The sequence below is a fragment of the Artibeus jamaicensis genome, unplaced genomic scaffold (assembly GCF_021234435.1).
Source record: "Artibeus jamaicensis isolate MK-2021 breed Jamaican fruit bat unplaced genomic scaffold, CSHL_Jam_final scaffold_537, whole genome shotgun sequence".
Classification (NCBI taxonomy): domain Eukaryota; kingdom Metazoa; phylum Chordata; class Mammalia; order Chiroptera; family Phyllostomidae; genus Artibeus; species Artibeus jamaicensis.
Genome location: NW_026522047.1, coordinates 40,463,447 through 40,487,479, shown reverse-complemented (window position 1 = coordinate 40,487,479; position 24,033 = coordinate 40,463,447). Strand labels below are relative to the sequence as shown.

The 24,033-nt window shown below is 56.8% G+C and overlaps 1 protein-coding gene across 4 annotated transcripts; it reads left to right on the top strand.

Moving 5' to 3' along the window:
• The first annotated feature begins 8,513 nt into the window (after nt 1-8,513).
• Nucleotides 8,514-20,395, top strand: LINGO3 (leucine rich repeat and Ig domain containing 3). Of its 4 annotated transcripts, none has more exons than XM_037137757.2 (3): nt 8,514-8,721; nt 17,117-17,507; nt 17,973-20,395. In XM_037137757.2, the coding sequence occupies exon 3, from the start codon at nt 18,425-18,427 to the stop codon at nt 20,201-20,203; it is 1,779 nt and encodes a 592-aa protein (XP_036993652.2). In that variant the 5' UTR covers nt 8,514-8,721; nt 17,117-17,507; nt 17,973-18,424; the 3' UTR covers nt 20,204-20,395. The 4 variants fall into 4 exon arrangements, with proteins under 4 accessions (XP_036993652.2, XP_036993662.2, XP_053514704.1 ...); XM_053658729.1 differs by lacking the exon at nt 8,514-8,721 and having other exon boundaries at nt 16,326-17,507; nt 17,973-18,165; nt 18,370-20,395; XM_037137767.2 differs by lacking the exon at nt 17,117-17,507 and having other exon boundaries at nt 18,370-20,395.
• Nucleotides 20,396-24,033: the final 3,638 nt, after the last annotated feature.

Sequence of the window (24,033 nt, the reverse complement as noted above, 5' to 3'; positions counted from 1 at the left end):
GCCCCATAATCTTGCTTTTGGCCTCGATGTTCTGGCAAAGCCTGGTCACGGGTTCAGTTCAGCTGAGTGGTTGAGTGCCATCCGAGGTCCATTATGGGAACTGAGACATTCCAACATGACCAAGATGCATACCTTCCAGGCTAGGAGATGGGGACTTATGAGGCTGGAGCCTCTGTGGGGTCCCTTAGGGCCCACAGCAGGTGCAGGTGTCCTCTCTTGCCCCTGTGCATCTGGGAGTGTGGACTGGCCACCAGCCTTCTCAGTGGGCGGATCCCAGCAGCCAGACCCTGCTTCTCTGCTTTATCCCTTCAATGCCTGCATACACTGCCCTCAGTGGTCCCCCGAAGCAGGGCTTTCCGCGTGACATTCTCATTTACAGCTCTGTTTTCACAGAGAACAATGAAGATGGAGCCTGGATCTCAGCCTGGTCCTGCAGCCTCTCCAAGTTCTGACTCACTTCTCACCTCCCTCAGTCCAGCCCAGGCCCACCCAGGGCCCTTCTCCCTTCTCTTCTGAACCTAGCCCAGGACCCACCCCAACATTCCCCTTAGCTGGTACACTGGGGTCATGTTCATGAACCCTTCTCAGTGCCCCATCCTTAAGATCAGGGCTTTACCTGGCTGCTGGTTCATATACCCAGTCACCTTTAGGACTCCGTCCCCCAGGGTACTGTCTGCTGGGAACATTTGCCTCGTTCCGACTTGCCACTCAGGGCTGTGGGAATTGCAGGCTGGCAACCCCTCCGCTAATGGGTCTCATAGAAAGCAGCAGCTGGATGGGCTCAGTGCACTACCAGATAAACCGGCTGTCTCCCTGCTTATCTTAGGATCTGGACTCTGCTCTGGCCTGGCAGCATTAGCTCCAGCTGCTGGGAATGAGCTAGGCAGCAGTGGGGCCACCTCTTGCGCATACTCATCCGTCCTGCCCTCTTTCCCGCCATCTGGTCCTGCCCACCTCCACCAGTCCTTTACCGGAGGCCTCATTCAGAGCCAAAGCCTCTTAACAGCTGGGCAGTAGGGGTGCTGGCCTGGCTGTGGGAGGGTTGCACCCCCAGGGGAAGCTGTGACCTAGAACCTTGGTGTACCCAGCATGCCAACATCCAACCTTCTGTGTCTCAATGTTGGGGAGCAATTCCTCTGTGTTCATTTGACAGTTGGGGGACTGGGACTTGGGCAGGGAGGCCACACAGTGGAAAGACTGAAGATCTGAGCCCCAGGTCTGTTCGCCTTATGTACCCAACCTTCTCTGTCTGAGTCAAAACCTGAGAGCTTGGGGTCAGAGGACCCAGGGGATCAACCCCTGGATGGGACAGGGTGGGGAGAAGCAAGGTCACAGGCTTAGACCTCATTAGAGCCTCTGGGCAGCCAGGGGCTGGGATAGAGAGACACCTGGTTTCCCCAGTTTCTGCAGCAGAAGAAGCAAGGTCTCTGCCTGGTGCCCACCCCCACGCCACACCCCACAGCTGTCTCCTGGTATCCATCCCCACGGTTGTGCCCTTTAAGGTAGCTCCCAGGCTCCACACCACTCTCCATTCATTGCCCTCTCACCTCCCAGCAAACCAATGAAGACGAGCTGTCCTCAGCAGCCACCAAATTTAAGGCTCAAATCCCCACTACTTGCTATATGGCTTACAGGAAGTGCTCCAGCCTCTCTTAAGTTCAAGTAAAGGCATTGCATGTCTGCTCTGTGGCCAGGCGCTAGTCACAGTCGAGTTAGGAGTCTTAAGAGCACAAAGCTTTATGTTGAAGTCTGAGGATGAGAGCAGGGTGCTGTGAGGGCACAGTAGTGAGAGACCCCGACTTCGCAGGGGCTCAGCCAGAACTCCCCAGAAAGGGAGATACAGTGAGCTCCTCCCACTGAACCATACCTCTCCCAGAGAGTTGCTTTAATCTAGCTTGTAAAAGACTGGAAGTAACCTGTCTGGCCATCCCTGGGGATCTGCTATGCAAACTCAGGTTCCTCTAGCAACTACAAAGCAACTTTTTACAAAGATGTTGACCTCCAGGGAGGGGAGTCTATTTCTCCGCCCCTTGGAATTTGGGGGCTTGTTCTGCTGATAAGAATACAGAGCCCTGACTGGTGCGGCTCAGTTGGGTGTCATCTCACAAACCAAAAGACTGTGGGTTCCATTCCCAGTCAGCACATGCCAGGGTTGTGGGCACATATGAAGGGCAACCAAATGATGTTTCTCTCACATTGACTTTTCTCTCCTTCTTTCTCCTTCTCTTCCCCTTTCTCTAAAAATAAGTAAATAAAATCTTTTTTAAAAAGAGGAAGAGCCCTGGCTGGTGTAGCTCAGTGGATTGAGCGCAGGCCTGCGAACCACATGATCGCGGTTCGATTCCCAGTCAGGGCACATGCCTGGGTTGCAGGCCGGTTCCCTGCAGGCCAGGTCCCAGCAGGGGACGCACAAAAGGCAACCATACATTGATGTTTCTCTCCCTCTCTCCTTCCCCCCCCTTCCCCTCTAAAGTAAATAAATAATAAAATATTTTTTTAAAAAAAGAGGAAGAGCCCTGGCTGGTGCGGCTCAGTGGCTTGAGAACCAAAAGGTCGCTGGTTTGATTCCCAGTCAGGACACATACCTGGGTTGCGGGCCTGGTCCCCAGTTGGGGGCATGCAAGAGGTAACTGATCGATGTATCTCTCAATCAATGTTTCCCTCTTTTTCTCCCTCCCTTCCCCTCTCTCTAAGAATAAATAAATAAAATTTCTAGATTTTAGAGAGAGGGGAAGGGAGGGAGAAAGAGAGGGAGAGAGACATCAATGTGTGGTTGCCTCTTGTGCGCCCCCTACTGGGGACCTGGCCTGCAACCCAGGCATATACCCTGACTGGGAATCGAACTGGTGACCCTTTGGTTCACAGGCCAGTGCCCAAACCACTGAACCACACCGGCCAGGCGAATAAATAAAATCTTTCAAGAATAAAAGAAGAAGGCAGAAGTGACAGTGTGGGGACTCAGACCAGTTTGCAAAGGGGCCTTGTGATTTTACCGTTGCCCTCTGGAAACGCTGGCCTGACCTGAGGAAGCTGCAACCACTTCCTGGAGGCTGGGGAGCCCTGTGGAGGAGCCCCGAGGCCTCCCAGGAGTCTGTGCGCTAGTGAGAGTTTCAGCTTTGGGTGTGCTCTGCAGGCATCTGAGGTGCCTCCTGAGTTAACCCAGGAGGAAGTTTGCAGCCAACCCACAGAGCCATGAGAAATAATAATTTTATGCCACTAAGTTAGGGGGTGTTTGTTACACAGTGACAGGTCACTAAGACTTGCTCCCTGAGGCCTAGGACAGATTACACAGGAAACACAAGTTTATCACACTGATGCATATGATATGACACCACTTACTTAAAATACTAAATTAAAAATACCTTATGTTCCTATGCTTTTCAATGTATAGAGAAAGATCTGAAAGGACTGTGCTGACCTGGAATTGAAGACAGTGACCAAAGGAGGCTGTTAGCCTGTTCTCATTTTAATATTTCATAAGGAGACATTTAATATTTCATATTTTACATTTCACATTATATGAAAAATTCAGTACTTTACCAGGAGAGAAAGAGAAGGCCAGAGCACACGGGGAGATGCAGAGACAGCTTTACAAAGAGGGGAACGGCAGGCAGAGGCAGGTACAGGGCAGCAAGCAGGAGAGGAATGAGGATATGGCCACCTGGCCAGCGACCCTGGGTCCCCGCCCTTCCTGCCCTCCTGGACCCAGTATAAATCCCCGGCCCTCGGGGCCACCAGCCAGCCCACAATGCCATCTGACCCCTGCCCAGATCCTGCCCTCCAGCTCCCAGCCCACAGTCCTCGCAGGTCTTGGAACACTGGGCGGGGCTTCACCACCAGACCAAGGGCCAGCTCAGCTGCACATGCAGATGGTCATCACAGTGCTGGCTGAGAGTCCCCGCTCTGGGAGACATCACCAGAGCCCCTGGCAGCGAGGGACAGACCCTGGCTCGAGCTCAGACCAGCCAGAGAGCCCCAGGACACCACCCTGACTGCAGGCCCTGGAGTCTCAGAAAGGTGGACAGGATCTTGACATTAGCAATGGCCAGCTCCTTCCATCCTTCCCTCAGTTGCCTAGTCCCCAAAACAGCTCTTGTAAAGGATGGGCTAGCGACCCCTGACCCCTTATGGTTCATTTAGCACTCCCCCAAACCCTCTCATTACCCCTGTTTACAGATGAGGAAGCTGAGGCCCAGAGAGGCTGAGCAAGTTTTGAAGGGTCACACAGCCTCCTTCACCTTCTGCCCCCTGCACCCTTCCTGTGCTCTAAGCCACCAAAGCTGCCTGCCTCACAGGTGCAGAAACTGAAGCTCAAGGAGAGTGGCAAACACAGACGGAAGGAATCCCTGCCTGCTGCCCTGGCTCCAGCCGGGAGCTGAGAGGGAGCAGATGCCATGTATCTCATTTTGCAGGTCCGTTCCTGCCACCAACAGCCAAGGGGAGACCTCACTGAAGTGCCCCAGCTCCAGTGAAAGGATTGGACAATGCCTGTAGCCTTGGACCCTTTGCACAGAGCCCAGAAGTCTCCACAGCATCTGGGCATGTCACTGTCTGTTTCCAGACCCCAGGTCAGTGAGACAAGAGAGAAATCCAGTTCTGCTTGGACTCAGGTGAGAATGTGGATGTAAGAGAAAGAAGGTTTGGTGAACGGGTAACTTTACAAGTTGTGGGGATGCAATTCTTGGAGCCATAGGGATGTTGGTTGGAGCTCACGGTTGGCCCAGGCTGAGAAAGTAAGAATGCCCTTCCATCCGGTCTTCGTGCTCCCCGCTGCTCTTAGCATATCCCTCCCCAGCTCCGAGTCCTTCCAGATCCCCCACTGTCTGCAGGGCAGGTCCCTCCAACCATTACACTAGAAGCTAGAGGGTGGGGGGGGGTCTGTGATGGCCAATAAATTCTGGCTGCTGAGTGAGGGCCTTCCTGTCTTTTCATGCTTTCTACCTTCGTTCAGGACCTCGGTCAGCAACCTGGGGTCTCCTTACCCCCCCTGCATTCACACCCACCCTGCCATTCCCGCCCACCCATCCTGGCTGGCCATGCCACGCTGACCAGAGCCAGCAGGGGTCAGAAATCAGCCAAGAATGAAGAGCTGGAGGCAAACACACACACACACACACACACACACACACACACAGATACCCCACAACCCACAATTTCTGGTGTACTAGACAACCTAGAGGGATTAGTATTATTTCTATGTTACAGATATGGTGACGGGCTCAGAGAGGTTCTGTCACTAGCTTTGAGTCACACAGCAGGGACCCAGCACGACCCCAGCGTCTGGATTTGGAGCCCAAGGCCTCAATCCCTCTGCATGCAGTGTTGCCATCCAGCATCTGATGGCTCCACACCCAATTACAGAGGAGACGCCACTTGTCTGGGGCCACACCTGAGGCTCCCAGGCCACCTGCCCCCACATCCTCCCTCCGCCAGCCGAATCGCCAGTCCTGCCCATCTGGTTGGAGAAAGAGGACCAGAGGAGGAGGGCTTTCAATTGTAGAAATAAATACGGCCACATAAGGGCTCCTGCTGGCTTTCCCAGGCAGGAGGGTGCAGACAAGGAGAGCTGATAGTCCTTGCTGCAATCCTCTCCCCAAATGGACTTGGGAAGCCCTCTGGGCAGGCGGCTGCATCCCTCCCCTCAGCCCCTTCCGTGGCTTCTCCGTCTGGAGCTACCCTCTCTTCCCAGGTGGTCTGTCTCCATGGCAACATCCCCATCACAGGTGGTAGTAACCTTGGCAACCAGGTAACCTTGCCAGCCCACTACCTGAAAGGCTCTAACTCAGGACTGCACCCTCTTCCCACGCTCTCCTCACCCCCCTATAGCAGCATCCCACTGGGCTGCCAAAGTGCACATTCTAGCCATTTGCTGAGCACCTACTATGTGCTCCAGGGACATGGCAGTGAGCAAGACAGGAGTGATCTCTGCTCTCAAAGGGCTTACACTGGGGACAGGGTGTAGGAAGATGCCGGCCAAGGACAGAAGACAAGCAGTGGTTTCAGGGAGCAGAAGTTCACTTGGAGGAAACAGGGTGCTGTTTCCCGGCCTCGAACCCCCAGAAACCCCACTCCCGGAGTGAAATCTACCACCCTCAACATTGATGACTCACTGGTTCATTCAGCCAGTGTTCAGTGTATGCCTGCTCTGTGCACGCCTATGGTGCACACGCCTACTGTGTGCATGCCTATTGTGTACCACAGCAGTGTTTTGCAAGGGCACACGATAGACGGGATAAATCAGTGCATTACAGAGTGCTCTCACTGGGGAAAGTGGTGCGGAGGTAAGGTTGGGGCAGAAGGAGGCACGGGGTGGGGGGGTGTGAGTCAGAAAGGAAGTGAGGCTGATGTCTGGGGGAAGGTGATGCAGGCAGTGGGAACAGCCATGCCAAAGTGCTGAGGTGGCATGTGCCCTTGGCCTCACCCTGCCCTTTAACCAGGTGTCCTAAGCGATGACCACAAACTGGGCAGAGCCACCAGCACCCTGTGGTCCCCTCTGTCATCAGGAGCAGAGTCTTTGCAGTCCTAGATGTGGAAATTGAGACTACAGGGGGGTCTCCCACATTCCCACAGCCAGGAAGTGGCAGGACCAGGATTTGAACCCAGGCCACTGTGTTGGTTAGCCCCCCTCACCCTGCAGGACTCATCTCCAGCTACCCCTCCTTGGGGAGACATCATTTAGCCCAGCCTAAGTCAGGCACTGAGATCTTTCTGAGTTTTCCATCCCTCTTTGTGATTATTTCATGGTTCTCTTCCACCCCCCTCCTGTGACAAGTCCCCTTGTTTTCTCCTCAGCATCTCTCCCTCCTGGTACATAGTAGGTGCTTCATAAGCTTCCCTCCAAGACACCCTGGGAAGCAGGCATCAACAGGAAGAAAGGGAAGCTCAGAAAAGAGAAGTGACTGCCCCAGGTCACATATCTGGTCCCAGCAATGACTTCTCTGTGCAGGTCCCCAGGCTGGCCATGGCAGTCAGGATCCATGAGGGAGGGGCACTCACATCCTCTTTCTGCACCTCTGGGGGCCTGGGGGCCAGAAAGGGAACCATCCCCCTCAGCCTGTGGTAGACCTGACTTGTGGCCTCCTGGGATGCAGTTTCTGGGCCTCGGGCCAATGCGACAGTCTGGGAACAGAGCCTGCTTGAGTCACAGGTGGCTGAGCTGATGCCAGGCCACCGTCAAAGCAGCTAGAAGGACGCAGTGCCTGGGAAGGGTTGGGGGCGGCAGTGCAAGGTTACGTGCAAGGTCACCTGCAAGCAACCCCCAGGGCAGCCAGGCCTGCCTTGAACCTCTCCCTCAGGTCAGTGGCATCTCTCAGCCTCAATCTGCTTACCTGTGAAATGGGGACAATAAAGGGGTCAGCCGATGGAGGTGAGGTTGCAGCAAGGAGCCGAGGGCCCCTTTTAGAATGGAGATCAGCACACAGTAAGTGCTTGGTCATCTCAGCTGGGGATATTAGCGTGATGGGGAAAGGACCCCTCCCCTCGCTCTCTGCCCTGGTGCCACGCACCCTGCAGTAACATCCAGCCTCCCGTGCCAGACTCCCCATTTCAAACCCCCTGAATGGAGCAGCCTCCCTCCTGGCCAGTGCTGGGTAGGCTCGGTCCTGGAGGGTCAGGACACCCACTCCTGGTTCCATGTCTGCCCTGGCTCTTTTCTGTGTGGGAGCCACATATTCCAGCCCGAGAGTGGGGAGTAGGGACCCTTCACCCCCATGTTCCATGATCTAGGACGTTTGCTCTAACCTACTCCGCTCATTTGGCAAGGCAGGCCCCCTCCTAAAGTGAGGTTCCCAGCACGAGCCCCCCAACGTCGCTCACTGTGTGCAAAAGCAAGCCTCTCTCACAAACATCCTCTGAGTGCCCTCCTACTGCACAGGCCAGGAGAGAGTGCAATGGTGAAAAAGCCGCATTAGTCAGATAAACACGAGTTGCTACAAACTGGACAAGGAAGCCTGGAGCGAAAGGCATTCCAGCCAGGCAGAGGGAATGGGGTGCAAAGGCCCTGAGCCTGGAGGGAGTGTGGCATGTTCGAAGAGCAAGGAGCTCTGCATCGGGCCTAGAATCCGGGGAGGGAAGAAGGCAGGGTAGAGTTCAGAGGAGATCCTGAGGGCCATAGGGAGCCAGAGTTGGTTCCGGAGGTGTGGTTAAGCTTCCTCTGGTACCCACGTGGAGAATGGGCCTGGAGGTCTGGCCAGAGTGGAAGAAGCTGGCGCAAGAGTCCAAGTGCCAGGGTGGTGGAGGCCTGGACTGCGGGGCCTCCAGGAGGGGGGCAGGTCCCAGAAGAGCACAGAGTAGGGTCCCTGCGTTTCCTGCTCCTCAGCTTCAGCAGCCCCATCATGACCACGGGGATCCTCAGACGCGACCCAGCGCGGGCAGGGAGCACACTGAAGCTCACTCCCTCCCGACCCCAGTCCCCGGCCCTGCCTCCCCCCTGGCGTGCGTCCCCGCACCTGCGCGCACGTGTCCCCGCGCAGCCTGCAGCCCCGGACACCTGCCGCCTCCCGGGCACCCACACCCCAGCGAGCAGGCCGCGCGCACCACCGAGCACAGCACCGAGCACAGCCCCGCTGCCCCCGCCCCGCGCGCTGGGAGGTTGGTGGCGGGCACGCGCTGGCGGGAGTGCGCACGGCGGGCTCGGGAGGCGGTGGCGGCGGCGGTGACTCCTGTCGGTTCCGACGGCCCCCAAGCCGCAGCCCGCGCCGTGTCCGCGGCAGAGCCGCCCAGGTGAGTGGCCGCGCGGGTCCGGGCAATCCCGCTCCGCTTGCGCCCCGCAGCCCCCATCCTCGCCCAGTGGCTACTCGCCCCGCGCTTCCTTCTCGGGCACATCGCCACTCACCAGGCCCCCGCGCTCCCCCTGGAAACTTTGGGGGCCACTTCCCACGCTGGGGTCCCTCGCCCCTCCACTGGGACACCGAGCAACGAGGAGTCGGGCGGGCGTCTCTTTGGGGTAGTGAGAATGCCTTGGGGGATGTGCCCCTCTCTATGGTAGGAAGGAGGGGGCACTGGCTGGGGTGGAGGGACCGAGGCAGTCGGAATGGAGGCTTCAGCCACTCTCCTTCCTGTCCATCCCCCACCGGGGTCTGGTCCAGAGGGCGGTGGGGGTGAGAGGGTGGTGCCAGGCTACCCGGAAGGCAAAGGGAGCTTTTGAGGTCCACACCAGGACCTGCTCCATCCCTGGGCCTGGGGACAGCTCAGCCTGGTGGGAGGAATTTGAGACTGCAAGGCTGAGCCCCCTGCACTGTGGACTAGTGTCCAAACAGCACCAAGGATTATGGGGAGCTTCTCTCTATCCCCAGAAGCTGGGCCCTGGGTTTTGGCATGGGGGCCCCTGAGCCCCATTCAACAAGTTGGGGTTAGGGGAAAGCACCTAGGACCTCTGTCCGGGCACAAGAGCAGACCCAGCCCTGCCTTTGGAGAGCACCATAAAACCTCTTTTTCCACGTGTGCCCTGACACCAAAGACAGCCCTCCATTTCTAAGGAGTCAGAACTATGGGGGCTTGGGCTCCAGAACTTGCATTTTTAACAAGCGGCCGCTGGTGAATTCATGTGTGCACAGAGATGGTTGAGAGCCCCTTGCTTCTGGGAGGGCAAGGTAGGAAGGGGGCATCTGGTGTCACATGACAGCAGGCAAGGGGACCATCTGGGACTTGATGGGAGACCTTCGGGGCCAGCAAGGCTGAGACATGGAGCAACCTAGGTGGGCTCTGTGGAGGAGGTGTGGAGGGTGGGAAGGTTGTGGTGTGTGAGTGCCCAGAGGTGAACACAGGGCCCCAGGGTGGGTGAAGGCCTGGAAACCACATGTGTGAGTGGGGAAGAGGGTGGTCTTTGTCTGGAGTCTGGGCCCCGCTGGACTGTGGGTCCATTGCCTGCAAGCAGCAGCCGCATGTGGCAGGGTCTGAGCTGGAAGAGCCTGCAAGCCTACCCACTGAGGTAGTGCTCTTGCTCTGTCTGGATTACGTGGGTTGGCGGGAAGGGGCCACCCAGCCGTGCGTGACACAGGGCTTGGAAAGGCTAAACCCAGCCTTTCTCCTGTCATTCCATTTCCTGACCTAGCTGGTGACATGGCAAGGGACAGCCACTCTCTGAGCTCCAGTTTTGAGACAGACATGGACACCAGACTTACCTGGCACAAACAGACAAATGGCTGCACATCACGCCCAGGCCTGGTGCTGCCATAAACTAGATGCTCAGTTAATATGGCACCGGTACTACCATTACCACTATTGCAGCAGCATGGCCTTGCACCCACTCAGCCTCAGTGTGCTCATCTGTAGAATGGGGGTGGTTGCTCCTAGCCGCCCCCAGGCTAAGCCTGGGATCTGAAGGTGCCTTGCAGAGTGGGAATAAAAAGCAGATCTGAGGCAGCAGGTTGATTCCTCATCCCACAATTCTGTCATTCCCGGGCACCCCTGAGTCACCGCCTAGTCACCAGGTAGAGAACCCTCCAAACAAAGGTTGTCCCAGGTTAGCCCAAGAAAGCCACCCACCAGCACATGTCAATCCTGAGCCTCAGAAGAGAGCCCTCTGCCCTCCACTCTCCAGTAAGGATCTGGGATTTAGTGGGAAGGAGCTGGCACCAGCCCCAAGTTCAAATGTTGACTGTCAAGCTGTGATGCCTGGTGAGCTGGGCACCTTTCTGACCCTCAGTCTCCTTTTCTCCAAATGGCCTCCATTATTCCACTCTCAGAGCCGGACTGGTAGGAGAGCAGCCACAGTATATCACGGGCATCCAAAAAGTAGTTCCAGATCTAGAGGCCTCCCCTACCCCCCACAGGCTGGCAAGGAAAATGGGTCTGGAGGCCCCTGGTCCCCTAAGGGGTAACAGGGACTCACAGCAGAGGGAGGCTAATTAGGGCTTAATAAATTGTCATGGATGAGATCCCCAGGAGCGCCCAGATCTAGGACGCAGGATGAACAGGCCTGGGGTTGTTGGCAGTGTATCCCCAAAAGCAAGCCTTTCAGGGCCCCCACCTCCCAAGTCTGAAGCTTGAATGGGGACACTACCAGGGCCTGCCAAGCCAGGCTCTTCTTGCTCCCTCGGGCCCCAGTTGTGGCAGGGGAGGGTTAGGGTGAGAGAGTGGGGCAGAGGAAGGAGCGGCCTGGGGACACTGCTGTCAAGCTCCGTCATCTATTCCCCGCCCTCCCTGTGGGTTCACTTGCCACCTCCAGCCCAGACTGGTTTTGGTGTTGCCCCAAGGAGTCTTTGGCACCCCCTGACTGGGAGGGGCCAGGAGGGTTTGTCCCATGTGGCCTGTGAGGGAGAAAGCTCACTCAGAACAGAGAAGGTGGGTGAAGCAGCTGGGGTCCAAGGAACCAAGGATGGGGCTCAGGTACCCTCAGCCACACTCTGTCTCCCCCTTGTGTTGAGAGCTTCGTGGCGAATTAGGACAGCTTGGGGTGGAGGAGAGGAAGGCTCTATTTCCCAGGTCCTGCCATGATGGCCGGGGTTTGGGGCCCCTCCTTAGGTAGGCCCCTCACTTCAGCTGATGCTGACAGCAGGCCCTGCAGGGGAGCTCGGCCTCTTCCGCCTTCCCAGCCCCGGAGGCTGGCACACGGCCGCTTCCTCTCCAACATTGCAGAGACCCTGTCTGTCTCCTGTGGCTGCTATAACAAATCAGCACAAACCCATTTGGCTTAAAACAGCACAAATTTATCATCTCACAGTTTTGAAGGTCAGAAGTCCTAAAGCCAGGTGTGGGCAGGGCCGGTCCTTCTGGAGGCCCGAGGTAAGGATGGTTTTGGCCGTTTCCAGCTTCTAGAGGAGCCACATCCCTGACTCGTGGCCCCTTCCTCCATCGTCACAGCGTGGCCTCTTCCATCTCCGACTCTGACCTTCCCACCTCCCTCTTGTGAGGACCCGGTGATGACTCTGGGTCCCCAGGATAATCCAGGGCCATCTCCATCTGGAGGTCAACTCATTAGTATCCTTAATTTCATCAGCACACTTAATCCCCTTGCTGCATTAGGAAACATTCAGAGGTTCTAGGAATTAGGACATGGGTGTCTTTGGCGGGACTTGTTCCACTGACCACAGACCCCACCTTCCCTGTTGGTTTTCTCTGTAACAGTGCCCACCTGGGGCCTCTGTTTAACTCTTCCTTGTTTCTCACCCATCGACAGAGTGGTGGGGGTTTTGTCTGTTTTGTTCAAAGCCGTTTCCTGCTAGAACTAGAACAGCACCTGGCACACAATGGGCACCCATTCAATGCTTGTGGAGTGAGTGAGTGAGTGAGTGAATGAATGAATGAATGAATGAATGAATGAACAGATGAATGTCTGGTACTTAACCAACGTGAGACAACTTAACCAAGAGCATAACAGGGCCCCGGACTCGGCTCCTGACCCCATCCGGCACCCAAAGAAGAGTTTTCCAGAAGGCTTCTGGTTTACAAAGTAACTGCTCAGCTGATTTCTCATTCCCCCAACAACGCCCATCACCTGGGAAGGTGGTTACTAATCATGGTGGCTACTGAGTCCCTTTGGCAGAGGAGGAAACAGAGGCTCAGGACATTGAAAGTCTCTGCCCAAGGCAGCAGGGCGGGCTCTGGTGGGGGGGGACCCAGGAGTCTGACTCTAACTCTCGCTGACCCTCTGCTCCATGCAGTGGGTATTACCAGGCCCTAGAGACCCATCTCTGTGCATAGTGGAGACAGAAAGAGAAGTAATGCAGTCCTCCTGGTAACATCGCTGTCCTGGGAGGAGACAAGGCTTTCCAGGCTCAGGCGACACAGCGGGATAGGGTCAGACTGCAACTTCAAGCCGCAACTCAGAAATACCACGCTCTTGCTCAAACCCCTGTGCCCCCACGCCCTCGCCCTGCTCTCACAACTGAGTCTGAGCACTTCGCTGTGGGCTGTAACACCCTGTGTGGTTTCACCCTTGCCGATCCCAGCTCCCATCCCCGGACTCAGACAAGCCCTGGCTACAGCCTCTCTGCTCCTCCGAGCGCCAAGCTTATTCCCATCTTGGGGCCCTCGCCCTGGTGGCTGTCCCCACCTGGAACACCGTGTTTTAGGCTTTGGCCCGTTCGATTCCTGTCCCCCATTCAGCTCTCAGCTCAGACTGGCACCCCCGACCTGCTGGGCCGGACATCAGACCACAGCAGGCCTCCGCTCTCCCTAGACCAGCTACTTTGTGTATTTGTTTCCGTGACTCTTGCCTGCTCTTCCACTCGACACATTGTTCACCAAAAGAAGCCAGGTACAAAAAGCCACTGGACGTGTGATCCACTTATGTGCAATGTCCAGAACAGACACATCCACAAAGACAGGAAGTGGGATAGTGGCTGTCGGGGGGCTGGGGGAGGAGGATGGAGAGTGATCATTAATGGGGGTGGGGTCCTTTTGAGAGGTGATGGGATGTTCTGGGACTAGATAGCGGTGATGGTTGCACATATCTATCACTGTGTGAAAAACATTGACTTGAACACTTGAAATGGGGAAAAATTCACCCCACGGAGGCTGGGATGCGACTGTGCTTAGGGCCCCGCATGGAAAGAGAAAGAGAGACCCGGCGTGCGACTGGAGAGCAGGGTGTCTGTGTGTGGACCAGTCCCCCACCTGCTCCAGACAGGCCCCTGCCTCCTGCCCATGGGGACCACAGCCGCCCTGCCAAAGGTCTCCACGGCCTCCGCTGTGGCTCATCATGCGTGGCGGCCAGGCTCTGCCCTTGAAACGCGTGCTGTCTGTCTACCCAGTCCTTCCCTGTGGGCGGGATGGAGGAAACCCAGGCCCAGGCCAGTCCCCGAGGCTCCAGTGCCCTCGTCCATGTCACCGTAAGCTCGCTGACCCAAAAGCTTTCTGCAGCCTGGGAGAAGGGAGACTTCTCTGCCAAGGGCAGCTCTGAGGCCTCACAGTTCTGACCAACTGGCACAGGGCAGGCTTCGGGGTCTTCAGAGCCAGCAGAAGTCAGCGTCCCACGGAGGACAGGGCTTCGCCCCCCTGGGAGAACCCGGGAGTATAAGGTGCAGAGTTCTGGGTTTGAGTCTTCAATCTGCTTCTCACCAGCTGTGTGGCCCAGGCAGGTCACTTCCCCTCTCTGGGCCTCTTGCTTCCCTGTCTGTAACACAGGCTGACAGTCAGGCTATTTCTTGCTGGGGATGCCTGCTCTCTGCCTGGTCCCCTCTTCAGCAGGGGTCTCACCTGGGGCAATCCTGCCTCCAAGGTCACTGGGCCATGTTTGGGAACATATGTGGTTGTCACACTGAGGATGCTCCTGGCACTGAGTGGGTGGTGCCAGAGCTGCTGCCCAGCACCCCACAGTGCCCAACCCGGCCGTCCACAGAGAGTGACCCGGTCTCTGTGTCAGCAGTGTGCTAGGGGAGAGAACTTCACACCCCCCAGGCCCACTCTGCAGAGGGGAGTGCTGAGGCAGAGAAGGCAGAATGCCTGCTGAGGGCTGCGGTGTGAGCTGGAGGCTGTGCGGGCGGGTGGGCCAGTCTGGTGGAGGCAGGAGAGGCAGACGGTGGATCAGGGATGTATCGGAGGTGGAGCTCAAGGCACCTGGAGACCTGGTGACAGGTTGGCTGGTTGGGTGAAAGAGGACTTTTACTGATTTCAACCCGTGTGAGACGGGGAGCAGGGACCTCTCCTGCCTGCTGCCAGGGGTGAGGTTGGGGTGCTGGGGGCCTCCTGGGAGAGGTCAGGGGTGTGACTGGGTCCTGCGCCGGGAGCTCAGAGGAGACATGATGACTGAGTCACAAAATCAAGAGTCATCAGTGAACAGTGGCATTTAGTCCTAGGAGGACAGCGGGAGAGGGTGGCAGGTCTCTGGGGACGGAGGGGTTCTAGAGGGCCCTAAAAACTTAACCCTGCAGAAGCAGGACTGGAATGCAGACCCCCATCCTCATTGGGACCCAGGAGCCCTGGCTTTCTAACTCGGCCGTAAGACTCGGCCCCCCATGGGGAGGATCCAGGTGGGGGGGGGGGGTTCCTCGCTTGCCTGGGGGGCCAGCCCTTTATCATCTGAGAGTGGCAGAGCCTGAGGGGCACTCAGGCATCTTGGCTGTGGTCCCCTCGAAGTGCTCCACCTGAGACCACATGCCCTCCCACTTTTGGGCCTGGCCAGTGTCCGGGAAAGTGAGGGAATGGGGGTCCTGTGGGCAGAACGAGTCCCCACGGTTCCCTCTCCAAGAACCAGGTGTTCTCCCAAGGTGGGGGAACCAGAACCTTAAGAGGACGTGTCCGAAGCGCCAGCCCAGCTGCAGCTCCCTTTCCCGTGCTCCCCAAGCCCCACAGAGGAGACGGCAGGGCCTTGCCTGCGGGAGAGGTTAGACTCAACAAACTGGGTCACAGCTTGAGTGGCCTCCCGCCTGCCCCACGGACCAGCTGTCCTCTCAACCTGGGAGTAATTATAGAGCTGGAAGTCCAAAGCCCCAGGGGTTCTCTCTTCTTTTGACAGGCTAGGTCCAGAAAGGGTGTGATTTTCATTATGGGTCACACAGCAGCCCATTAGAACTGAGGCCTCCCGCCAGCCTGTCTGTGACTGTATCCCAGTAGCTGCACCCCAGCTCCTCCGACCTTTCATCACTTGAGTACTTTCTGATTTTGTCCTTATCTACATTCTCTGGCAACTGTTTTTTTTCAATTATTTCCAACTTAAAATGTTTGAAAAGTTCCTTTTCATCTCTCAGACCACAGCATCCCCCTCTCAGCCTCTGTGCCTGAACTGCACGGCCACCCTCACCGTATTGCCCCTGCTGTGCTCTCCACAGCTGTGGAGAGCACAGGGTCCCCAGCTGTGCTACCAGGACCCTGTTCTGGCTCTGTAAAAAAAAATTACTGAGTGTTACTTCCCACTTTTCCTTGAGACCTCCCCTGCCACCTCTGATATGCTGTGTGAACCTGAGCTGGTGACTTGAGGTGCTTTGAGCTTCAGTGTCACAATCAGTAAAGTGGGGGTGACAGCAGCACCCCATGAGGTCATTGTTGGAATTAAAGGAGCTAGTGCAGGTGGAGCCCTTAGCCCCAGGTTGGCACAGAGCAGGAACTGTGGAAGTATTCACCATGGTGGTGGTGATGATGATGATGCATTAACTGAGGGTTTAAATGGCATTTCAGGAAGACTAAGGTGGGGACATTAGTACAGAGATTAACCAGTGACATTGGGGTGAAACCCAAATAAAATCATGGAGAGAACCACGCAGGGAAGGTGTTCCAGGTTTCTGGCATAGCACGTGCAAATGTCCTAAGGCAGGACTGTACCTGGCATGCTGGAGGAACAGTGAGGAGGCCTGTGTGGTTGGAGCAGAGTCAGTGAAGGGAAGAGAGGGAGGGGCTGTGATGACAGGGAGGGGGTGGGGGCAGGTTGTGCAGGGCCTGCGGGCCCTGGGAAGGCTTGGAATGTTACTCCAGGGGTGTTTCTCTCCTGCAGAAAGAACAAGCCAGGCAGTTCTGTCCCACAGGGAGTATGTATTTGGGAGGCTGAAAAATATCAGCTATTTCCTCCTGGAGACAGAGCCAGGGAGGTCCAACTCCTTCAGAACAGGCTGCTGAGGTCCTGTCCCCCATTCCTGGGCGAGGGGACAGTTTCCCTTGACCATAGGGAGCAGAACACCAGGGAACTGGGAGTGACCGCAAAGCCGAGGGCAGGTTTAAGGTAGGTATGAAATGGGCTGCTGAACAGGGAACCATCCGTTCTTGCTGTCTTCTCCCTCCTGCCTGGAACACAGCCTTGCCACACACTGTCCGGGGCAGCAACATGGCAGAGAATGACCTTGGAAAACAGCCTCGGAGAAGGATTATGTTTCTTGCAATGCCCAGGTTAGGGTTAAGACAGTTGCAGTGAGAGGGCACAAGCAGCCAGCTCTTGATCCTCAGCGCCCCTACTACGTACCCACACTGGGTTCCTCATGGGGTGACCACATTCTCAGCTACGCAGGCTCTCTTCCCGCCCTCTCACTCCAGTCTCTGCCTCCGTCTTCACGTGCCTCTATTCCCTCTGTGTGTACCTGTGCATGTGTCCAGATTCCCCCCTTGTTATAAGGACACCAGTCATTCCATTAGGGCCACCATACTCCAGTATAACCACATCTCAACTAACCACATCCACAAAGACCCTACTTCCAAATGAGGCCGCATTCATAGGTACCAGGGTGAGGACTTGAACGTGTCTTTTTAGGGGACCCAGTTTTCTCCACTACGAAGTCCAGCTAGCATGTCAGCTTTCCTGGTCTGAAGTCACCTCTTCATCAGCCCTGGTTGCTGTGATCATCCATCCTGCTGCTTCCCCTCACAGCCTCCAGTCTCATTACCTGTGAGGTTTTCTCATTAAACTCTGTTTGAATGGGTCTTAAAATTCTGTGGTGGAGTTTTGGTCAAGTTGTTTCCATGAACAAGTACCGAGTGTCTGGAACGCACTGATGTCCATCAAGCAGGTGCCGTGTCTCAGGCTGGGTTTTGGCTCTGAATAAGGCTCCCTAGATAGTGTGCAGCCCGGTGGGAAGAGAAACAGCAGAAAAGGTTTCCAGATGTGCCTCGATGTCATGTGATGCTCTGCCTCGCACAGACAGGTAACAGAGGGGGCACAAGGTGGGTGGGGGACCTGGTGAGAACTCTGGGGGAGAGGGGGCATGCGGACCACCCGTATCCTCGCCTGACCAATGCGAGTCCCCAGAGGGCAGGACTTACGCCCCTGTCCTGCTGCGGACTCAGAGCCTGCTATAGATACACACCAGGTACTCAATAAATGGGAGGTTTGGGGCACCAACATTTTTTACATTCTACTTGCATGATTTTTCTCCAGTTTGATAAATGCTTTCTTTCGTCATTTTTTTTAATTGAGAACAATTCACAACACATAAAATTCACCCATTTAAGGTACACAATTCAGTGGGTTCAGTATATTTACAAGATTGTAGAAGCATCACCATGATCATATTCCAGAACATTCCATCACCCCCAAAGACACTCCCCATCCCCTTCCCAGCCTCTGACAACACGAATCCACTTTCTGTCTCTGGATGTGCCTGTTCTAGAAATTTCACATCTGTGGACTCACACACTCTGTGGCCTTTGTGTCTGGCTCCTCTTCCTGAACATCGTGTGTTCAAGGACTTTCCACGTGTTGTATCGAGTGTCAGAGCTTCACTCCTTGTCATGGCCGAGTGATATTCCCTGTGTGGATGGACCACCTTGAGTTTGTCCTTTCATCTGTATATGAACACGCAGGTTTTTGCCACTTTTTGCCTAATAGAATGCTGCTGCCGTAGACATGGGTGTACAGATTTTTGTGAGGCTGTGTGTGCTCGGTCCTCTTGGGTAGAAACCCAGGTGTGGGACTGCAGGTACCACGGTGGGTAACGGTTCACGTGAGCACTACTAGGGAGGGCCAAGGAGGCAGAACCCAGGTGCTAAAAATGCCCCCGCCCCCAGGTGCCCATGAGGATGTTGGTGGGGCCCTAGGCCCAGGTTCCGTAGGCTCCGCACCATGACCTGCTGGCTGTGCGTCCTGAGCCTGCAGCTGCTGCTCCTGCCTGCGGCTCCGCCCCCGGCGGGGGGCTGCCCAGCTCGCTGCGAGTGCACCGCGCAGACTCGCGCAGTGGCCTGTCCCCGGCGCCGGCTGACTGCTGTGCCCGACGGCATCCCGGCCGACACGCGCCTGCTGGAGCTCAGCCGCAACCGCATCCGCTGCCTGAACCCAGGCGACCTGGCCTCTCTGCCGCTGCTGGAGGAGCTGGACCTGAGCGAGAACGTGATCGCGCACGTGGAGCCCGGCGCCTTCGCCAACCTGCCGCGCCTGCGCGTCCTGCGCCTGCGCGGCAACTTACTCAAGCTCATCCCACCGGGGGTCTTCACACGCCTGGACAACCTCACGCTGCTGGACCTAAGTGAGAACAAGCTGGTTATCCTCCTGGACTACACCTTCCAAGACCTGCGCAGCCTCCGCCGGCTGGAGGTGGGCGACAACGACCTGGTGTTCATCTCGCGCCGGGCCTTCGCGGGGCTACTGGCGCTTGAGGAGCTGACCCTGGAGCGTTGCAACCTTACCGCGCTGTCGGGCGAGTCTCTGGGCCACCTGAGCGGCCTGGGCGCCCTGCGGCTTCGACACCTGGCCATCGCCGCCCTAGAGGACCAGAACTTCCGTAGGCTCCCTGGTCTGCTGCACCTGGAGATTGACAACTGGCCGCTGCTGGAGGAGGTGGCCCCGGGCAGCCTGCACGGCCTCAACCTCACCTCGCTGTCGGTCACCTATACCAACATCACGGCCGTGCCAGCTGCCGCGCTGCGCCACCAGGCCCACCTCACCTGCCTCAACCTGTCGCATAACCCCATCAGCACCGTGCCCCGCGGGTCCTTCCGCGACCTGATCCGCCTGCGTGAGCTGCACCTGGCCGGGGCCTTGCTGGCCGTGGTGGAGCCACAGGCCTTCCTGGGGCTGCGTCAGATCCGTCTGCTCAACCTTTCCAACAACCTGCTGTCTACGCTGGAGGAGAGCACCTTCCATTCGGTCAACACTCTGGAGACCCTGCGCGTGGATGGGAACCCCCTGGCCTGCGATTGTCGCCTGCTGTGGATCGTGCAGCGCCGCAAGACCCTTAACTTCGACGGGCGGCTGCCAGCCTGCGCCACCCCTGCGGAGGTTCGCGGAGACGCGCTGCGCAACCTCCCCGACTCTGCGCTCTTCGAGTACTTCGTGTGCCGCAAGCCCAAGATTCGCGAGCGGCGGCTGCAGCAGGTCACGGCCACCGCAGGTGAGGACGTGCTATTCCAGTGCCGCGCGGAGGGCGAGCCAGCGCCCACTGTGGCTTGGGTGACGCCCCAGCACCGCGCGGTGACCGTCGCCAGCGCGGGCAGGGCACGCGTACTGCCCGGGGGCACATTGGAGATTCGGGACTCCCGGCCGCAGGACAGCGGCACCTACACGTGTGTGGCCAGCAACGCGGGCGGCAACGACACCTACTTCGCCACGCTGATCGTGCAGCCCGAGCCGGCGACCAACCGGACCCTGGGTGAGGGCCGCAACGAGACGCTGGCGGCGGCGCGCTTCCCACTGGACCTCACCACCATCCTGGTGTCCACGGCCATGGGCTGCATCACCTTCCTGGGCGTCGTCCTCTTCTGCTTCCTGCTGCTCTTCGTGTGGAGCCGGGGCCGCGGGCAGCACAAGAACAACTTCTCCGTGGAGTATTCCTTCCGCAAGGTGGACGGTCCGGCCGCTGGCGCCGGCCAGGGAAGCGCCCGCAAGTTCAACATGAAGATGATTTGAGGGGTCTCGGGGACGACTTCTAAGTGCCCTGACGGGGCTGCGAGCTCCTGGCCAAGCCAGGAGATTCTGTCTCTGTCCCCACCAGCCCCTCTCTGGCCTGTCCGAGGACACCTATGCATTCTCCAGAGGAGTGGCTGTAAGCTGACTCCTGGCAGAACTCCCCCCTCCCCCCTTTTTTTTGTAGAGACCCAATTACAGGACTTTTTTCATCAGTATGTGTCTTTTGCAATTTCTCAAGCGTTTTCTCAAGGTTTCCCCCATGTCTTTCTGGTCCTGAGTGGTCATTGAGAGACCCTAGGGTCCTCACACTCAACAGTTCGCACCTGGAGGCACACAGCTGCTGCCCCCAGAGCCCCTGACAGCTCACACTGGGGGAGATGCCCCCGGAACACTTGAAGGGCCCACTGACTGTATACGGCTCACACCCGTACACCCCACAACTCACACCCAGCACACGTGTATGCACACCCAGGACACAGATGCACAGTTCTAAAGTGGAACACACACGCCTGGCGCCCAGCTGACACTAAACAGGTGTCCCAGATTCCAAAGCTAACCTTGAGCACATGGGGCTCGTGTGAGAGCACAACTCACACCTGGGATAAGCAGCCCACATTTGGAACACACCCAGCTCACACCCGAGTCATACGTAGCTCACACCTGGGACACACTGTACTCCCGCTCAGCTGGCCAGCTCTGGGGGTATCTTGGGGGCTGGGCTAAGATCTTGTTAAGCTAGTCAGGCTCACCCTGAGGGTGTGCAGCATACTAGATGGTCCCTGACATGCTGGCCCCACCCTCACTCCCAGACTCCCTCCCACCAGGGAGGAGTCTCCACTAGCCACTAGGAGAAGCCATTTCCCCAGGTTCTTCCAGCACCCTCAGAGATGCTACTTGGTTATCGAGCCCACACCATGCCAGAGGGGCAGCTTCCCTGGCCCCTGGCTCAGGAGCATAACTTCTGGGGTGTCCTCCAGCAAGCCAGCTGTAGCGACCTTCAGTCCTGAGTCTACACTGCCCCTGAGCCAGCCCCGTGTCCCACTGCTCACCTGGGGAACGAGACCAGAGTGTGGGCGGCTGCCAGGTGCACTGCCTGTGCGCTGAGGTGTCATGTGCACCGCAGAGCAGCAGTGGAGAACGGGCCAAGACAGGGGTTCAGGCTACAGGAGGCCTGGACCTGGTTTGTTGAGAAGGTGACAGAGGCACCTTGGTCTCTGCAACTCTAGGTCCGAAGGGAAGAGTCATAGGCAGACTGTAGCTCAGGTTAAGAAAGTGTTTCCCCAAGGTCACTGCTCTATTGCTCTTCAGAGAGTGAGTTCCCCGTCATTGGAGATAAGCAAGCAGGAGCTGAGGTACTGCAGAAGTATTCAGACACCAGACAGGGCCCGCCCATGGGCCTGCCTCCCCAGCCTGGCTCATGCCCGCACTCTCTCCCACAGCTGACAGCAGTCGGGGCGGGGTGGGGAAGGGGCACAGGAGACCTGTGAGGCCCAACTTCAGCCAGAAGGGGCTTGGCCTACAGCCAGGTTAGGACAGTATTCTCTATGACCTTGGAGGAAGGCTGAAAGCCAGCTGTGTTCCCATCACGCTGGTGACTGAGGACCACCCGAACTCTGGGAAGTGGGCCTGGAAAACCCATTGCTACGACTGTAGAGGCTGGGCCAGTGGACAGGCTTGGTGGTGGAATTGAATCCTGGATCCCTCAAGACCATCTGAGATGAGCTAGAGAGAAGCCAAGTCAGCCCTGGAGGTTCTGAGCAAGGATTCAGACAGCACTCCAAAGGGGGCCTTGGCTGTTGTCTCTGGGCTGCGGCTGGGAAGGGCAGAGGCCCCAACCCTGCCCCATGGGGTGCAAGTGGCTCACATGGGGGAGTGGCAGGCCACTGGCCATGGCCGGCAAGGGTGGGGGCTCCATCCCAACCCTCTTGTGAGAGAGAATCAAAGGGGTGCCAGGCAACTTCACAACCCACAGGAGTTGGGCAGAACCAACTAGTTTTTTCTCTTAGCACTTGCCTGACCTTGGTTGCCATGACAACCCTGAGGGCCTCTCAGAACAACATCCAAGTGCCTTTAGTATCATCAAGAAGGGAGAGGGGTCTGTTCTCAGCCGTGTTAGAATTTACAGACCATCACACACAGTGGAATCTCCCAGTCCCCTCTGCCTGCCCCCTGTCCCAACAGGAACCATTACCCACCCCCTCACCAGTCTCCTTGCTGTATTTGGATGGAATCAAATAAAAATGAAGCCAATTCAATAACAAACCTCTGATTTAAAAAAAAATTATGGGAGGAGTGGGGGCAGAAAGTAGGGATGAGAGAAAAGGGGCTGCTGGGGTCCCCCAGGGGAGCTGCCTGAATCCAGCCCCAAGGCTGACTGAGTCCCGGGTGTTTACAGAGAGGGAGTGACAGGTGGAGAGTTACAGGGTGCACTTCCGGAGCACCCATGCTGTTTCCAGTGCTGCTCCCCTGTATTGACTCCTTTCACGCTGAGGACTCTGTGAGCAGGATCCTGCTATGATCCCATTTTACAGATGGCCAACGGGAGGGTCAGAGGCTGGAGGGCATTTGCCCAGAGTCTCCAGTGAGAAAGAGGCAGGTGCTAAGAGGGTTAGCAGAACCTGGTTGTCAGAGAACCACCTACCCCAAGTTTCCTCTGGGGGCGGAGCCAGCAATGGGGAAGAAAGGAGAAGGGAGGTGCAGCCCCCCCCCCCCCCGCAGCCCACCTCCTCCGCACTGTGCCTCTCCAGCGGGTGGCTTCCTCCCCCAGGGCTTGGTGGTGGTTATCTCTTCTGAGGGGGCCCATCACCTTTCCTGTCTCTGGGGCTCTGGGAAAAGGCAGGCCGCCCTGAGCGCTTGATGTAAAACTAATAAGTACTTCATTCTCACTCGGACCTCCACCTGATCGATTGGGAAGCCGAGGCACAGAGCCCGGTGCCAGGAAGCCTGTGCTCTTTTTGGAAGGAGGTGGACCATTTCAGAGCAGTCAGCAGAAGCCGTGGTCAAGGGCACCCCAGTGTTGCTCTCCGGGCCTCAAGTTTCCCCATTTAAGAATGAGCAAAAGGGTTTTTTTCTGCCCTGCAGGAGAAAGAAGCAGAATAAGGACATGTCGAAGGCCGTGGGGTGAATGCTCCGTGCCTGAGTTCAAAGAAGTCAGGAAGTGGGGGTGCAGGCCACAGGCGGGGCCCACAGTGGGACGAAAGGAGAAATGAGGCACGGCCCACTCCTCCCTACTGTGCCTCCGGAGACAGTGGCTCCCCGCCCTGCAGTGCTTGGGGCCTCATTTTCCCTATTCCTCCTGCAGCAAATGCAGGCAAAATGATTGCCTGGCGTGCCTCCGTTTCCCCACCCACAGGGTTTGCCGAGTCCCTAGTTCAAACCGGTGCAAGATCCAGGATTTCCCCAGTCCTGTCTTATTCTTGGGGTGGGAGGAAAGCGAAGTCAAATGATTCCTTTTTTTTTTTTTTTTAGAAGAGAGATTTCAATTATTCAGTGTTTTCCATTTTTAAATGATGGATATAGAAGTACAAGCCAGAGCCTCTTCTCCTAGACATTTACAATGTGAATAGAGAACAAGACAGACACCACTTAACGAAGGCAAATAATTACAGGAGATAAATATATGTTTTTGCAAAAACAAGTTCTCATTCACATGTATACCTAAATATTGACTCCATGGTGTTTCAGTTATACCCCAAAGGGCTTTGGGGCGTCCAGGTGTGAAATAAGTCCCATCACTAGTTACCAACCAGTGGTCCATGTGGCCAAAGACCCTTTGCGGGGGCATCAAAAGAAGTGGTAGGGAGAGCAGAGGGACATATCAGATACACTTT

Excerpts from the sequence above, each read along its gene's own strand:
- LINGO3 (XM_037137767.2), top strand. The coding sequence starts at position 18,425 with ATGACCTGCTGGCTGTGCGTCCTGAGCCTGCAGCTGCTGCTCCTGCCT.